The 19,062-nt window shown below is 39.1% G+C and overlaps 1 protein-coding gene across 1 annotated transcript in view; it reads right to left on the minus strand.

Annotated features, from left to right (window-relative positions):
• Positions 1-1,691: 1,691 nt before the first annotated feature.
• The window catches only part of SYNPO2 (synaptopodin 2), a 199,582-nt gene continuing 182,211 nt past the window's right edge, over positions 1,692-19,062 (minus strand). The window contains exon 5 of the mRNA XM_068975337.1: positions 1,692-2,231. Within this exon, the coding sequence (XP_068831438.1) occupies positions 1,692-2,231 (540 nt within the window). The remainder of the gene's footprint in view (positions 2,232-19,062) is intronic.

Consider the following 19,062-nt stretch of genomic DNA (forward strand, 5'->3'; position numbering starts at 1 on the left):
TGAACCACCACAAGAATTTTTATGTGGGGATTCCTGAAAATTGCTGACAGATTAACCAATATACCAGGCATTATTTTTTTTTAATTCCATAGGAACTCTTTAGGAATCCATAATTATATCTTCTAATTTGAGATACAATTCAAATTTCTATGAAGTACTCTACTTTTCTTAATAATTGAACTAATTAGTATCTGGGTGATTCTATTACCAGTAGAACTTACTGTGATTTCTTCAGCTTTTTTTTTGTTTCCAAATAAAGGATTACTTGTATCCTGGCAGTTTTAAAAAAATATTATTCTGTGAGAGAGACGATCATAATAATAAATTCAAGAGTCAAAAAAGTAAAACAAAGCAAAATAACCATATTTAGAAACCTAAGAATGTTTTGAACACTCAAGATGTTTTTATTTTTTAACTATTCTCATACTTGTTTATGATGTAAAGTACTTTGAATTTCTTTGTGTTTAATCCTTTGTGGGTGTGACAGTGAGGAGCAGATGTTTACCTGATTGTCTCATGGTCATGCTAACCAGACATGGGTCATGGAGTTGTCCAAGCAACTGTTTAACTTCCTTTGAACATCCTAATGATGCTTTTCTAAAGAAACATCACTTGTTGCATAGGCTTCTGTGGCATGCTTTCTGTAATTAAACTAATGTTCATGACCTACAGTTGTACAATAACAGACACATCCATCTACTACTTCCTTTAATCCATTAATAGCTTTTTTTCTTCTCATCAGCCCTCACTCATGTAACACATAGCTCAAACCCTGCTGCCCAACAATTCCTCTTGGGCCTTTAATGATACATCTTGTGACACCAATGACCTAATCCACTCTTAAACTTAGTTTGATATATATATGATGAGCAACAAAAATGAATAATGCATCAAAGATCATTTTACAAATGAGAGAAACTCAGTTCAGAATATCAGAACTGTTAAACATCGAGGAGATTAAATAATCCGATCTTCTCATCTCACAAGTGAGGACATCTGAACCCAGAGTCTATTCCTGTCTCAGGCCCCTGCCTTTAAATAGGTTAAAAATAAATCCTATACCTCCATCTTCTATTCCTCACGTATTACACCACTTACCTCAGAAGTCCAACTGAAATGTATAATTGTCTTACTCTCAAATATTTATTTCTTTCTGAGAATGTCTTTGTCTCAATTCCAAAAACCAAATATGAATGTTATCAAATTTTAAAATATATTTCAAAGAAATGCTTAAAATAACACCAAGGAAATCCTTTTTATATAATTACTGCTCCTACTACCATTGGAAACTTCTCCAATGTTATATTCCTTGCTGTTACTGCTAATAACAGTTAGCATACCATGTTTCATTAATTCCATCCTGGACTAAGGCACATACAAGAACATAGTTAATTTCGTTTTAATTGAGAAGAGTTTAGTTGCCTAAACCTTCCATATTCATGAAATAAATGGAATTTCTGTGTCATGAGCACAGGAAATAAGTTCTTCTTTAAAGAAATTGTCTATGCATCTGCAGAGAAGGGAGTGATTTACACTCCAATGTGCATACACACACAGATAAATGACCTATGAGAACAAGCCAAGATCAAAAGTGAACTATTGAAAAGTTTCTAAACTATTAGAAAAGTGGAAAACACTGCAAAGAAACATAAAAAAAAAATCTAGGTGGCATACGACCAGTTCTGCTAACTTCATGTTTGACGTCTCCATCCCCTCGGGTGTGGGTTATAGTTGCAGTTGGTTGTGGAGAGACAATAATCAGACCTGGTCTCCATGGACATTATTTCAGAATCGTTTCTGGAAGGCTGCCTGTAATATGCATGTAGTGCCTGTGAACCATACTGGGAGCTGGGCATATTATAATTGGGTAGGGATGCAACATTATATTCTTGCTTTGCAAATGAGCCCACACTGCTCTTCTGGGTTTGAGGGACATAGGACAGTCTTGCATTCCATTCCTCAGACTGCCCTGGAAGCACCTTTCTACGAGCTGCTGAGACCACATTTGCCACAATGGATTCCTGAATGTTTCTGGGTCTGAAGGCCTCATCCACTAAGCCAAGGGGAGACTTGGCAGCTGCTTCCCAAGGAGTCAGTCTCTTCTTTGCTTCCTCAAGCCCGTCAGTTGGTTTGCTAGCGTAGCTGTATGCAGGCTGGTATAACCAAGGAGATGTTGCAGAGATGGCAGGTGGGACTGGTCTTCCAGGAAGAGAAAGAGAGCGTCCAGTCTGCTAGAAATAATGAAAATGTTAACATATCTCATTCATTTTGGTTTATGCTGACTGGCTGCTAGTCCAAAGCATTCTCCACACCATTACTAAGCACTATAAAAATCAACAAATCCCCACAATGCTTATAATTAAAGCCAAAACAGGCTGCCTCTGCCTAGCGTATGATTAGTGCTGGTCTGGGACTTGACCTTCCTTTAGGACCTCCTTGCTCTGCTTTTCTGAACCCATAGCTCCAATTGCTACCGTCTTTCTTAGGCATCACCACCACTGCAAGCACCCTGTTATCACTGGGGCCACGCTTACTTCTGTCTACCCTCTTCATATTCGTATATACATCCACAGCCCACCCTCATTCTAGTCCTGTTTTTCTAATACCAAATAAGCATAAATATATAAATAACTCTGAAAACAGACCATGTTCTACTGGGCTTTGTACTTTTTCCAAGTGACTTTTAATATTTTGTCTTACTTTTATCTTATTTAATGTTTTCCGTTTGATGGAGCAGATGACAGTTTTCCAGCCAAGTTCTGTTTATATATTGGTGAAGACCACATGGATCTTTATTTCCTGAGTGTAGTATATTGCCTGTGTCTCTGAAGGAAACAGTTCAGCCACTTGTTTCATCTGTGCTTTGGTCCCTTTTATGCATATGGAGAAGGCAATGGCACCCCACTCCAGTGTTCTTGCCTGGAAAATCCCAAGGACGGAGGAGCCTGGTGGGCTTCCGTCTATGGGGTCGCACAGAGTCGGACACGACTGAAGCGACTTAGCAGCAGCAGCATGCATATTACATTCCTTATTTCTTTGAGAGTATGTGTCCCTGAAACATTCCCTTGTGTATGCTAAATGTTCAGTTTGTCTAATATCATGAAATACAACTCTGTGAAAGCTTTTACTCATTCTCTATTTCCAAGGACCTTGAAGTCTGGTTATACACATTACTTCCTTATACATTCCCATTTGCTTGAGACTCTTAGGAAAACTCCTGGCAAAAAGTAGCAAAGACACACTTAAGAGAAATGAATCAACTTGGGAGTATCATAACATTGTGTTTCTTGAACAAAAAGCATTCCCATGCTTTAAAATGTGTTCAAATTTCATAAATGGCTTCAATATATTTTCTTTCTATATCAAGTTCTTAAATTTAAAATGAATAGCAACACCTAGACTTGGACAAAATATCTGATTAAACTGTTTGGAGTTTTTGTTGCTGTTGTTCTATTAGGCACACAAAGGTAGGTGCTTCATTGTTGTTTTGCATATAAAGAATAAGAGAGTCAATATAATGGATCTTGATTCTGTCTTTTTAATCACTGAAGCTTTAATAATAATGGAGAATTCTCTGGCAGTCTAGTGGTTAGGACTTGGTGCTTTCACTGTGAGGGCCCCGGGTTTTATCCCTGGTCGGGGAACTAAGATCTCACAAGCCACAGGGCATACCCCCACCCCACCGCCTCCCCCAAAAAAAACTCCTAGCAAAAACTTGTTTTCATTAATCTCCTTCTCTTAATCTAGATCTAATAAGTTACTATTTAAGGATTTGGTTTCTATTCCACATCATTAATGCATTTGTTTCATTCATTTAACAAAAATTTTATTGAATTCCTAATATTTCTAGGCATTTTCCTGTGAGCTCAAGATACAAAGATGCTTCAGATAAAGTCCATGTCCTCAGGAAGCACACAATCCAGTAGTGTTTTTAGCTCTGCAGTTGTGAATTAGTCAGTCAGAGATCAGTTTAGAGAAGAGACTCATTACCTGTTTTGACAGGACCAATAGTTTTGTACATTAAGAAATATTAACATTCAGTATGATAAGGGCTTCCCAGGTAGCATTAGTAGTAAGGAACACACCTGCCAAAGCAGGAAACGTTAAGAGTCACAGGTTCGATCCCTGGGTTGGGAAGATTCCCTGAAGAAGGCCATGGCAACCCACTCCAGTATTCTTGCCTGGAGAATCCCATGGACAGAGGAGCCTGGTGAACTACAGTCCGTCGGGTCACAAGAGTCGACACGACTGAGCAACTAACACACACATACCCAACCTTCCATACGATAAAGAGAAATTACCTCTCATCTCCCATAAACATGTCTATGTCTCCCTTTGTCCTTATCTCTGGAAGAAAGAGAACATTGATCTAGAGAGTCGCTGGGGCATTTTTCACATTCCAGATGATACCTGTTTTCCATCAGATAGAGCAGCTTCTTTAATCAGATCTTTAAAATAGTAGAGACTTAAAGGATGGCAATAAAAGGATCCAAGTCTTCACAGAAATATAGGAGAAGTTCCTGAACATACATAAGGGTTACTACCATCATTGGCTAATAACTAGAAAAAGAAATAATTATCAATATATTTGGAAGTGTGAGGTACAATGTGAATGCATGCAGCTCAGTGACAGGGCATGCGAAACACTGGATGAAAGCGAGAAAGTTATTTTCTGGTCTTCTTCTACCTACTTAGTCACAAAATCTTTAGAAGAATGGAATCTTAACAGAAATGCAAAAGTTTAAAACACTGTTGAATGATATTCTAATAACAAAGACATCAGGGATTGTTCTTCAGCTAAGGCAAAAACATAAATCCGTTGAATGTGGAGGAAAAGAGCAAAACTTTGAAGTAGGGTATTGAAAGAGTAACTCAGAGTTTTCTGAAGAGAAACTTAAAATAACACTGAGTTTACAAAAAAAAAAAAATCTTGTAGAATAGACATATGCTAAGTATAGCAGCAGTGCTGTGAAGGAAGAGTGCAGTGACCTCAATGAACAAAATGACTGTTGCTCGTCTACACACCCCTCAGTCTGCCAAATGTGACTTCATGCTCCTTTAAGCGCTAACAATAGAATAAAATTACAAATTGTCTTAGGTTAGAAGTGCACCTGTGGTATAAACAAATAGTTCTTTAGGCACATTGTTGTTTCTGTTTATGCCAAAAATATTTCAGGCCTCTAGTTTCTGCCTGCACCCAAACCCCTCATTCTAACCTATTTCCCGAAAGCCATTTTCACATCTTGTTCTTTGGTGCTGTCTCCTCTGTCAGTCTCTGTCCTGAGGCTCATACTGTTCTCTGCTTGGCTGGGTGAATGAAGCCATGTGAGCCGTCCTGAGCCAGAAATGACCAAAGGCACCTGAAAATAACAGAAGTGTTTCTTCTGTTCCGGAGTTTGGATGTCTGATGGTAGAATCCCAACATATCATGGGTTAGATTCTGGATTGGAATTTCTACCTTGGATTGTATTATTATCAAAAGAATTTAAAGTTTTGATATGAGAGTGCTTAATATATTAAATTGGTTATTTTTTGTGAATAATATTTGATGTGTCATCAAAATGCTTCTTTCCTTTTGTCTCCTACTACCCTTTAATTTTTTTACCATAAAATTATTTTATTGTTAATCTAAACTGGATTAGATTAAGAAATCTATTTTTTAATAAAAGAAATTTTTTTTCACCGCTGCTGGATCAAAACTTAGGTCCTGTGACATTCGACTTCCTTTTAGGATTAGACCATCATCTTAAGTTACTCAAACCATTATATTTCAACTTATAATATTACAGCCACTGGAATAATAAATTTCAGTCTCCTCTTAGAGGTAAATCTCTTCTCCTTCCCTAACTAAGGCTCATTTTAGAAGGATCACCTTCCTTCAGGGAAGGCAATGTGTTTAGCTTCTTCATGCTTTCCTCCTCTTCCTCTCCCAGCTTGCTAACCCTGACTTTTACCCTGAGGTGAAAGTGCAAGGAGAGAGACCAAAAAAGAGTAGAATTTTTTTTTTTTTTTACTTTATATAGTAACATCATATTCTGGCTTTTCACTCTCAGAGCCAGAGAGGCGCAGAGAAGAAAACTTCTAAGGGATATTTGAAGATCCCTATCACTGGGGACATCTTGTCTGTAGTCCTCGGTTAATGTCAGTTCATCTCAGTTCTAGAGTTAACTTGTAACTCAGTCTACAACCCCTGGAAAGCTGTCTGCCTACACCTTGCAGCTACTAGGGTCTGTTTGCACCCTTGGACAGGCCCCTGACCCCATCCAGCTCTCCCTTACTTCTGCCCTGCTCTGGTCCATGGGAAACAATCACATCATGTGCCCTTGGGAGCTCAGCAGCAAATTTCCCAATTCTTTGCCAAAACAGTTTTTCAGACCATCTCTCACTCTATAGATATCCTGGGAGGGAGTCAGACCCCAGCCCACTCTGACCTCCCATCCATCCTCATGCTGACATCTCATACAAAGTCTTTTAAGAAGTCACTTTAAATCTGTTTTCTCACAAGGCTGGAGGTGAGAGGGCAAGGTCCCCCAACTCCATGTACTCTAAACACGCACCTTGATCTACAGAGTTCCAGAATTCCTTCTCACAAAATCCTTTCTTCCTTCCAGACTCTGACCCCCTTTAATAACCTGCAGCTGACTAAGGGGTTCAAGAATTGTGGCAGTGGTTTGCTAATCTTTGAGCACACCAGGGACACTCATGTCTACTGTTTTCTCCGTAAAGTCTGTGTTTATCTGGAATCTCACTTCAGTGTGCAGCATCTCTTGTATTTGAGGACCTGGGGAGAAACTTCCACTTTTAATATCCTATTATATAATATTATCATTTCTTTAGAGAGTATAGTTCTTATTTTCTTTTTAAAATGAAATATAGGCTAAAAATAAAATGACATGTGTGTTTGTTTGTTTGTTTTCCTAGTAACATCAAATAGTCTTGAGATAAAACCTTTTACCTCACTCAGGCCTTGCTCTAGAGAAGGCAGCTCACTAATTTCCAGGCCATCTCAGTCTTTAAGCTCTAAGTGTTGAGAATGTCATCCCTACATTGAAGCAAACTTTGCCTCCCCTAACTTTACCCCACTGATCCCAATAACATAGAATCCATCTACTTACACTCCTATCCAGTCATCCCTTCATATATTCCCAGTTACTTCCCTTCTCTTGGAACCCTTCCCTGTCCTTATGCTATTCTTCACTTTTCCAACTCAGCGGAAATAACATCGATGGTATTCATTCTCTCAAGTTTTCTACATTCTTCTTTTCCTAGTTTGTTAGATAAAGCTAATGTGAGGATAATATCTTGATCTCCTTAAGTAGATGTACTTAAATAAACAATCGCCAGAAGCAAACCAATGAAGATATCATTCAAACTGACCAAATTGGTGTGTCCTCTGGCAGGTCACATAGTTAATATTGGACTTGTTAACAGTAATCTGTGTGTACTTAGAGTAGTGTGTCATTTAAGTGTTGAATCATGAGAGTATATGTCATTCTTTAGCTGGTCCAATATAATGTGAAGTGAAGGCTGCGAGCGTTTGCACTGAACTCATGAATCACCTAATGTTACATATTCCCATCAAAAGAATAAACTGGAAGGAAGTGTTTTCCTACCTCTGCCTTTAATAATAGCCACCACTAGTAGATCACTTACTGTGTGCCCAGTGGTGATGCTTAATTGCTTTATGTGGAATATTTCATACAATCCTTTATATAACCCCATGAAGTAGGCACTTTTAAAATCTGTTTTCCAGATGAGGACAGTGACACTTAGAGAGGGTAAGTAAGTTCCCTGAGGGTAGAAAGCTAATAAGTTCTGGTGTAGGGGGAGTTGAACCCAGCCAGTCTCATATGAGGTTTCTTAATCAAATACATCTGGCACTATATTTGCAATGAAATTGTTTAGAAAAAAATTAAAAAAAAAAGATTTGAGGGACTTCCCTGGTGGTCCAGTGGTTAAGACATTGCCTTCCAGTGCACAGGGTTTGCGTTTACTCCCTTGTCAGGAAGATAAGATCCCACATGCCTCTCAGCCAAAAACCAAAAACATAAAACAGAAACAATATTGTAACAAATTCAATAAAGGCTTTAAAATAAAACAAATAAAACATTGCTTAAAAAAAGGGAGGAGGACTTCCCTGGTGGCGCAGTAGATAAGAATCCACAGTTACAAGAATCCATAGTTACTGAGCCCGCGTGCCGCTATTACTGAAGACTGCATGCTTTAGGGCCCACTAGGCTGGAGAATCCCAGGGATGGGGGAGCCTGGTGGGCTGCTGTCTATGGGGTCACGCAGAGTCGGACATGACTGAAATGACTTAGCAGCAGCAGCAGCCACAACTAATGAGCTCCTGTGCAGCAGCTCCTGAAGCCTGCATGCCCTGGAGCCAGCAAGTTGCACCCGTGAGCCCGCATGCTACAAGCACAGAAGCCTGTGCACCTAGAGCCTGTGGTCTGCAGAGAGAGAAGCCCATGCACCACAGCTGCAGAGTGGCCCCGCTCAGTGAGCTCAAGAAAGCCTGCGTGCAGCAAGGAAGACCCAGCACAGCCAAAAACAAGCAAGAAACAAAACTAACAAGTGCAGGTAAATAAGTAAGAAATCATAAACAAGCAGTGTATACAAAAAAAAAATTTTTGAATCCAAGGAAACTAAATGGAATGAGACTTTAGAAATTTTGGAAAGGGACATTGAAATCTTAAATTTGGATTAATTGATATTGGCATCTTGCCATTTGTCACAAGCACCAGTAGGCGCCAGTGCATGGGGATATATCACATTGAGAGGCATTCCCTCTCTCTGAAGGGGAGACACAGGGCTCTCTGCTTCCAGGTCAGCTGAAAAGCAGAGGAGCTGGGGGCCTTTCTCCACTTAACATGGACCATCTTTTATGTCAAATAGATGCTGACTTATACACACAGCTTGTTAATGAAGTAGCTTAGTGAGCTTCCTTGTTACACAGTCTGGTAACCAATTTAACTTGACATTTTAGAAAAGGAAAGGTCATCTGAGGTTTACCTAGGACAAAGAAGTGAACTCTAAAGCAATGCAAATTGCCCTAGAAGCCAAAGAAGTTTAATGTGATATACTGATATATGCTTGGAAATTCAAACTATTTCTTACCATAAACCTTAAAAGCTAAAAGAATTGTCTTGACTGAAATCCTGCTCAAACATGCACAGTAGAGCGTCTCCAGATGACAAATATTATTTCAACTCCTTCAACTTCTTTCTCTCTAAACATATATGAACAGTAAACACACATGATATCCCTTATCATAAACAGATTCCAATAATAGCCGACAGGAATAAATGGCATTTCTTTTGTCTTTTAAATTACTGGTTAAAATTTCTACAAACCAGGGGTCCATACGGGGCACATGGATACAAGAAGGCACCAGGCATTAGCCAGTGTTCCATTTGCTCAGGTCAAAATATCACTATTTGAAGTGATTGTTGACCCCACACTTGAACTGTCAGCTTTAAAATACATACAGCATCTGAACATTCCCTACCACTTCCATTGGTACCGCCCCAAGTTAGTCTATCATACTCTTTTGCCTGGATTATTGCTATAGTCTCTTAGTTAGTTTCCCTGGTTCACCCCTGCTCCTTTAGTCTATTCTCAGTCTGGCAGTCGACGCTATCTTGTCAGAAACCTAAGTCAGATTATGCCACTTAGTCCTCTGTTTAAAACCCTGTCATGGCTTCTCGTTTCAAAGCAGGGAACTCCAGGTTCTTTCACTGACCCCCAAGGCCCTACAGAGTCTGCTGATTTCACACCTCCTACACCTCTGATTTCATCTCCTCCTGCTCTGTCTCTCCCACTTTACTCCAGCTACACTGGCCTCTATGTTATTTGAATAGATCAGGTCCACTCATGTCTCAGGACCTTTATACTTGCTGATCCTCTGCCTGGAACACAGAATTCCAGGTATTAGCATGACCCTACTTCATTTTCTTTAGGCCTTGCTCAGATATCATATGATCACTATTGGCTGTTCCCAGACTCTCTCTCTCTCTTTGCACCCTCAAGATTCTCTCTCCTCCTTCCCACCTTTATTTCTACCCTTAGGCTGATGCCTATCTAACATAAAAAATGTTTATTTAATTATTCTATTTATCTGCTTCTCCACTCTAGAATTTACCTCCATCCAAAGTAGGGGTTATTGTTTTACTCCTTTAAACATCCCTTGATCTAGAACAGTGCCTAGCAAGTAGCTGTTTCATAAGCATTTGTGAAATAAATGAACAATTTCTAGATCAGACTGCCATAATCAGGAAATGTGGTTATCTTTACCAAAGTTTTTGGTCATGTCCTAAGATGTAGCCTTTCTCACCTGTCAGTTACATATGGTGAGGGCATCACACAAATAGACCCATTTCTGCCAGCCGCAATACATCCACACCAAGATGTCTGGCAAAACAGATAGGATTAATCAACATTTACAGACAAATCAAATTTTCTAGACAGGTAAAAGATTTTAACGTGCTTCAAATAAATGATTTTCTTTTAGGTCAGTGGAGGTGTAAGGGTTTTAAATTGCTTTGATTCTCTAAATGAGAAAAGTCACGGAAAATTATACATGAATCCTAAAGAAAGCCCAAATTAAGACCAAAGAAGAAAAAGATCATGGAAATTGGGATGAGTAACAGTTGGAGAAGAAAAAGTTAATTTATCACTGAGATTGCAAATAGCTATAGGAAATGGCAATTTCAGCTAGCTGATCTCTTAGGGGCCCCTCCAGCTCTATAGAGTCTTCACTTATAATTTCCTTGAAACTGGAAGCAGGTCAACATCAGAAGGAAGTTCTCCATAGGGATATAGAATTCCTTTATCTAGAGATCTTTAAATATAGGACAAATGCTCCCTTGAGATAATTTAGATACAGTTAGGTAGTCAGGAGAATTTTAAGGTCAGGAGAATTTTAAGGTTAATTTTAAGGTTATTTTTGTTCTAGTCTCTTAATAACAGTGTCTATTTCCTGGGACCTGTCTTCTCAAGTGAATCTTAAATCTTTCTTTCCTGGAGTTTTGAGGAATTCTGTGGTAGCTCTCTCTTATCAAAAAAAAGAAAAATAGAAGTGTGTCCATTTCTTTAGATAGAAATCAACAGTATTAGTCTGCTTACTAAGAATGTACAGATAACCAGTACAGGTGGCTTAGCGGTAAAGAAACTGCCTGACAAGCGGGAGACCTGGGTTCGATCCCTGGGTTGGGAAGATTCCCTGAAGAAGGAAATGGTAACCTGCTCCAATATTCTTGCCTAGGAAATCCCATAGACAGAGGAGCCTGGTGGGCTACAGTCCATGGGGTCGCAAAAGAGTCAGACACAACTTAGCAACTAAACAACATTTATCTTAATTCATCTTAAACTATCAGATTAAATTTTGGGTTCTAAAACAATAGACTTAAAAAAAATTGTTTCATTTTAGATTTGAAGACAATCTTTTTGTGAGAAAGAGTAAGAGTTCTAACTGACAATAGGAGCCAGTACGTTGTATTGGAAAGAACGTGAATTTGGACATCACACTGACCTAGGAGTCCTGCCTTTGCCTCTTTTTACCCATATGATTCAGCCTCTCTCAGCCTTACTTTCATTGGTTGTAAAATGGTAAGAATGCTGGCTACTTGCTTCAAGATTATGGGTAGAGTAGAGATTGTGTTTATAAATCAAATGCCACATAGCACAACAGATTATTCCTGTTATTGTGAGAAGAGTCCGCGAGGCCTTAAAAGGTGTCAGAGACCTGGTAGAACCTTTTGTTCAAGAGGCAGCTGCATAGGCAGGCTGCTGACCCAGGATAAAAATAGGAGGAAGCTGCCTTTGAAGTGGCATTAGCACCGCACGCCTCAGATACTGTTGTGCCAGCCACTGCCTCCCTCATGCCAGGACACAGGCAGCAGGGTTAGCCAGAAACATCACCACTGACCTCATCTCTCTGCAAGCTCTGGGTGGGCCAAAGTATAGACTTCTTAGTCTTTTTTGACAATATTGTAAAGCAGTTATCCTTCAATTAAAAATAAACAATTTTTTTAAGTTATATAGATTTCCACTATAGAAAAGAATGAATGATAGGAAAAGTCCAGCTCTCATCAGTTTCTAGAGCGAATTTCACAATAAATAAAGGTGTCAATCCTGTATAAAATAAACGAATTCTTGACCTTGTGGGAGGGTTTTGTAGAGAAAAATTATCAGTGCCTGGTATATAGAAAGCACTTCATAAAAGATAGTCATCTTTATTAGTATAAAATTAATATTTATCCTATATCTCATTTGAATTATGATAAATTACCAAACCCACTTAAAATGTGTTTAACTGTGTGAATATACCTTTAGCTGTTCATAATATTCTAAACACCTTTCTTTCCTGAAACAAATCCAGGTAACCATCTCCTCCCTCACTCATTCACAAAAAGAAAAGTTACCATGAATATACATTTATCCTTAGAAGGAAAGTAGGAATAAGGGATCGTTTCTATAGCTTATGTGCCTGCTATTTGAAGTAGAGCTAATACCACTCAAGCAAACTTGTTTCCCAACTAGAGTGACTTTTGCTTTCTCAGAGGAAAATTTTATCAGATAAGATATTAAGAATTCTTAAGATATATGTGGATGCTAGAGAAAAGCTTGCTTGGGCCCTTTGCATGATAACATTCTCCAGATTTCCCACTGGCAGATTTTTAAGCAATCCATCTGTAACAACTCCTGATTACATTTATAAAACTGGAAAATCAAGCTGCTTAATGTCAGTGACAGACACATCAACAACTACACAACACGTGACATTCTTTCATAAGGATGTGGAGGATACAGCATGAGGGAAATGACTTACTTGATCTTCGTAACTGTTTTTCTATTAAATTTCCAAGCTTATTAAGTGGATGCTTTGGTTCTTATTCTGGGCCGTGGGGAAAATGTTTAACACAATGTTTGTTGGGAAGTTTAAGATTTAGTGCCAAATCATATGTATGTTTCTTTTGTCAAAAACATGGCCTAGAGTGATGTTTAAAATTGGGAATAAAAAAAATAAGCCTTCATCTGGGAAATCACCTCCTTGTTTTCTTAAGTACAGAGGAGATAAAAATTTTGTTTAGTTGCCTAACCATATCTCTCTGGTACAAGTGATGAATTTTACTTAATGATATCTTTCTTGTTTGAGGGACTTTACACAGTAATTTCATGTATGTCATTTCATTTTAAAGACACAGGAATGGCATAAAGTGAGATTTTCAAATGAATAGATAGAAGACCACTAAGGCGGATAATAGATTAAAGCAGAGTGTACCCTGATGGTGTGCTTTTCAAATGCAAACAGGAAATATGGAAACATGTTCTAACAGAAGGGTCCAGGTACCTTCCTTCAAAATAGGAAGTATTCACTTTACTTGAAAATACTAATCCTGGGTATAAATGTAATCCCATGAATGGTTCAAGGGGATGACTCATAAAGCGTTAGTTAGGATGGTTGTCTACTTGTCAAACGTTCAAAATTAGAGAGCAAGCACATATTTAACTTTGTCTTTGGCATTAGCTGTTATTACAGCTTTTCCTATTGGCATAGCTTTCTTAAAGCACTTACAAAACAGCAATATATAATTATCTAGACATAACATTGCATATGAATACTATAGCAAATTTCTATATGTAGACCACTCATTTATTCAAAAGATCTCATTCCTTGTTATTTCCCTGACCACTCCTCATTTCCCAAACTCACCTTCAATTTGATATGATGTTAATAAATTATTGACTATCCAACCGCTAAACAATTGTTTCACTTTCAGTACTGACTCATGCAAACATACAGATGAATGAACAAAAGCCTTATGATCAGCTACAAACAGTTCATCAGCCCTCTAAGCCACTTTGGTTGTGTAGTCTTAGTCTAATATAAAAGGTAAATTCTTCTGGAGGTAGTAACATGTCTAGGCCCTTGTAAATACACATTGGAGATTGAGAGAAGAAGAAAAGAGATCCTTCAGTAAGATATATGTTTAAAGTTCTTATGCAACTACCCATTTAAAAAAAAAAATCCTGGGGAAGAGAAGGGGGAAAAAATGTTCAAGAGCTTATCTATTTGCAAAAAGATTTCTTACACCAGCCAACAAGTACCTCTCAAGCCTGTTTTGATGGTTGTTTCCTAATTCTGTCCTTGTTCTTAATCTTGCTTCTTTCAATATTCATAAATCTAATGAAGATAAGTCCTTTTTAACATATAGTTTTAACATATAGTTAATAGATCAAGTGACCGCTGACCAGCTGAAATCACACATGTTAGTGACCTGGGCTGGAACTTTTGTGTGTTTTAGCTGAGAGGAAACTCATGTCCCAGTTCTTTCACGTTTTACAGAGCCTGAAGGAAGTGTGGATAGGGGCAGCAGCTCTTGCAGTTTCTCACTGTGGGTCACATAGTCCCCGGTGAAATGCAGCTTTGATGTTACAACTGGTTGTCTAGATCAGTGCATTTTTTGCAAAAATGAAGTCTAATAAGACAAAATGAAGTCTGACAATGCAGTGCATCCCCACAATACACTGACAAATGTCTATGCACCATTCACAAAATAAGATTTTGATTTTGACCACAGTTGACAGTGGTAGGTAGAATATTACAGAAGTTTGAGGGGGAAAAAGGGACAAAACAGAGATTGAAGAGTAAAGAAAAAAGATAAATATTAAATGGTTCTTTTAAAAGATTGCTTTTTGTATGAATGCACAATACATTTGAAATAATTTTATAAACTGGAACATGTGCATTCTAACAGCAAAGGATAGAGATCTAGTGATTGAGGTGAAATGATTAGCCAAGAGTAGTAGAAGTTCTGCTTTACAGCATTACAAACCCTTTTCTTACTTTACCTAAGGGAGCCTGACTTCTGCCCTAGGACTAGAGGTGTCTCTGAGTTTCAGAATGCTCCCTTCTCAGGAAGTGTGTGTGTGTACATGTGTGTGTGTGTGTGTGTGTGTGTGTGTGTGTGTAGAATAGTCAGGAAGAATTATAATCATTTTACAGACACTGGAGCTAAAGCAAATCCTCTAGTCAGTGCTTCAGGGAAAGAAAAATTATTCTCTAACCTCCTACTCTCTCATTAGTAAAATGACATCTTTCATTTTAAGCTATTTTTCTTCAGCTACTGGAATTAAAGTGAGAAGGAACAAACAAATTCTGTCTAGTCAGGTTTTAAACTGACCTTGGTTTTTAAAACACTTAACTACATCAAAATATTCACATCATTTAAAGACCCAAATCTTCTTAAGGAGCTGCTGCTGCTGCTGCTTAAGTCGCTTCAGTTGTGCCCGACTCTGTGCGACCCCATAGATGGCAGCCCACCAGGCTCCCCCGTCCCTGGGATTCTCCAGGCAAGAACACTGGAGTGGGTTGCCATTTCCTTCTCCAATGCATGAAAGTGAAAAGGGAAAGTGAAGTCCCTCAGTCGTTTCTGACTCTTAGTGACTCCATGGACTGTAGCCTACCAGGCTCCACCGTCCATGGGATTTTCTAGGCAAGAGTACTGGAGTGGGTTGCCATTGCCTTCTACGCTTAAGGAGCTATTTATATGTAAAATTATAAAATCTTAAAGATGGAAAGCATTTTAGGGATCCTGCAGTCAGGCTTTCATGAGGTACAGGAGTTCCTGTTACAACACACCTGATAGGCACTGCATTGGGGACATACAGGCTATGAACACGAATAAACTTGGATTCAGCCAAGGAGTCTGCTACCCTACTGGCTAGGTGACTTTGGACTATTTTCTTAAGCTATCTGAGCTTTGATTTCCTTATCAGTTAAAAAAATGAGGACAATTTCCACCCAATAATGTTGTTGTGAAATTTAAACTAAATACATATACTAAGGCCTGTAACACATTTTATGGCTAATATATTAGTTCCTTTTCCATTCCTTCTCTGCAATTTTTTGAAGTTTTCTTAAATTAAACTGAAATTTACTGTCTTATGCTGCTAAGTCACTTCAGTCGTGTCCGACTCTGTGCGACCCAATAGATGGCAGCCCACCAGGCTCCCCCGTCCCTGGGATTCTCCAGGCAAGAACACTGGAGTGGGTTGCCATTTCAACTTCCATTCATTAGCCCTGTTTTTCTTTTTCACCAGTGGAGACCTTTACTCTCTCATCCATACCAAAGTGGCTCAAATACCCAGCTCTCCAACCTCCTTTTAGTCTTTACCCCTCCCACTGGTAAATATATAAACATATATCTCATAATACAGAACTTCCAGGCATATCACCATCTTTTTAGTTTTAGAAATAAACTGTACTGCATCAAAGGCCTGAAAACAATACTCTTGTTGGGATCAAAGCTGCTACTCAATGGGCCTACCCATTCCTTTGTTCCATTCACCCTTCTAATGTCTAATGAGCCTCTTTACTGATTTTGTGTTTTGTCAATCCACCACACCATTTGGCTGTCTTAAGTTTAAACAAAAATATTGGAATTTTTTCCTGTGGTCCATAAAGTGCACAAACTTCTTTTTAGTTTTGAAGATTGTACCATCATGTTTGTTTTCTTTTTAAAAACTAATTAGCATTCAAAGTGCTTCAAAATTCTCCTTTAGTCTAGATCCCAAAATAAGACTGTTTTGATTATTGCCAGAGAGATTTCAGTTTGTTATTAGTAAGAACATTTTTGATTGGAGATAAGAGGCTGTATTGCCCGACGGCCAAGGGAAGTCATACAATCCTTTTCCCTAGAGATAAGAAAAATCAGCCAAGGAACTTTGTACAGTCTCTTCTCTGGATGATAAAATTGTATCATTCTATTCCTAGAAATATTTATTCTGAGACTTGATGAGAAGCAGAGGGTCAGATAAAATCACATCTCAAGGTCCTGTTTATCCTTTTATTTAAAAAACAAATTTAAAAGACTGTTCAAAGCAAATTATTTGCTACAGACTGTAGAATGGCTGCCTGTGAAGCACTTTCTGATCAGAAAGGGAATTTGCTGCCACCTCCTGGGCCTTTATGATAAAGCCGTCAAGATCAGCAGCACTTCAGGGCCTGTACCCTTCAGACAACGTCAAGAGCGTTGGAAAGCAGGTGCTGTTTACAAGTCTGGCTGTCCCAGACTGAATGAACTGGAAACTATTTATGGGTTTTAAAGAATAAAGTTGACTTCAGTGTTTTGCGAGTTAGAAAACTGATATTAAACTGTGGTTCGCAATCTATTAGCATTAGAATCATCCAGGGTAAATGTTACAAAAACAAATTCCTGGGCCCCACTTTTCTTTCTTTGCTAAGTCACTTTAGTTGTGTCCTACTCTGTGCGACCCCATAGATGGCAGCCCACCAGGCTCTCCCGTCCCTGGGATTCTCCAGGCAAGAACACTGGAGTGGGTTGCCATTTCCTTCTCCAATGCATGAAAGTGAAAAGTGAAAGTGAAGTCGCTCAGTCGTGTCCGACTCTTAGCAACCCCATGGACTGCAGCCTACCAGGCTTCTCCATCCATGGGATTTTCCAGGCAAGAGGGGCTACTAAATCAGAATTTCCATGCTGCAAGTTGGAAACCATATGTTAGGATACTGTGAAGGCAATAGTTTGCAAACACTGGAACACTGTATATAAAGGAAATAGTAGTAATCGGTGAATTGAAGTGTAACAGTAAAATGAAAAGTTCTACAAGATATATTTTGATTTGCTCTCAATTTCAGTAATACCACCCAAAGTGAATTGTGACATTTTTCTGGATATTTCATAATGTTGTAGAATTTAAAATATATTTAGCCCATATTGAGTGTCTATGAAGAATTATAATTGGCACCATCTGATCGGAGAAAGCAATGGCATCCCGCTCCAGTACTCTTGCCTGGAAAATCCCATAGACTGAGGAGCCTGGTGGGCTGCAGTCCATGGGGTCACTAAGAGTTGGGCACGACTGAGCCACTTCACTTTCACTTTTTACTTTCATGCACTGGAGAAGGAAATGGCAACCCACTCCAGTGTTCTTGCCTGGAGAATCCCAGGGACGGGGGAGCCTTGTGGGCTGCTGTCTATGGGGTCGCACAGAGTTGGACACGACTGAAGCGACTTAGCAGCAGCAGATAAGCATTAACAAGTAGTCCAGTGGGCCAGACAATCAGTAAACTCTGAATGTGATTAAAAAACAAACTTCCAGCTAAGCGTTGATATACTTTAAATTAGCATTTTATTTATACAGTCCAGCCTACTCCATAGTAATTTTTTAGCTCTTGAGGATGGTTTTATGACTACTTCTTTGTCAGTCTGATACATGCTAGCACACACACACAAACCATGCAAGGAAGAGACCTTGTTATTTCTCACTTTTTAAGAAAAAGTGTAGCAAAATGGCACAAAGGGAAAACTAAAGTCAATTTAACTGTATTTGAAACAAAAGATATTTTAGATTCAGATAAAGTTTTCAGAATCTCATCTTGTGATCTTTCTCTCTTCTACATTAGTCCCAACTTCTGGCTCTGACTCAGAAGAATTCTAAAGTAACAGAAAACCCACAAAAATTCCCTGGGTTTTAAAGGCAGCTGGAATTTTAGGTTCCTCCCTATATCAGTCACTCAGCTTCTGAGAACTGTTTTTCGTCCCTTGCCCTGTGAGCTGGGAGTCTACTCTGTTTAGACAGAGGTTTCACTCTTTCCGGTTTTGGAAACTGATCATGCTTCTCAGGCAAGGGGATCAATTACTCTAAAGAGGCCATTTTGCCGACCCGTTGTCCTGGGACAGTGTTGGGGAGGAGAGATAAGAACAGCTGTTTGCTGCACCTTCAGAGGCAGGCAGATTCTGTCAGAGCCCCAGCTGCTGCAGGCCTGAACTGGGTGGCTTTGGAGATTGGGATGCCACTTTCTGTGCGGTAGACCTAACTGAGCTTCAGCTATCCTCCTAGATGGGCTTCCCCCATGGCTCAGCTGCTAAAGAATACACCTGCAATGCAGGAGACCTGGGTTCGATCCCTGGGTTGGGAGGATCCCCTGGAGAAGCAAGTGGTTACACACTCCAGTATCCTAGCCTGGAGAATTCCATGTATAGTCCATGGGGTCGCAAAGAGTTGGACATGACTGAACAATTTTCACTTTCACAT

The sequence above is a fragment of the Capricornis sumatraensis genome, chromosome 7, assembly GCF_032405125.1.
Source record: "Capricornis sumatraensis isolate serow.1 chromosome 7, serow.2, whole genome shotgun sequence".
NCBI lineage: Eukaryota > Metazoa > Chordata > Mammalia > Artiodactyla > Bovidae > Capricornis > Capricornis sumatraensis.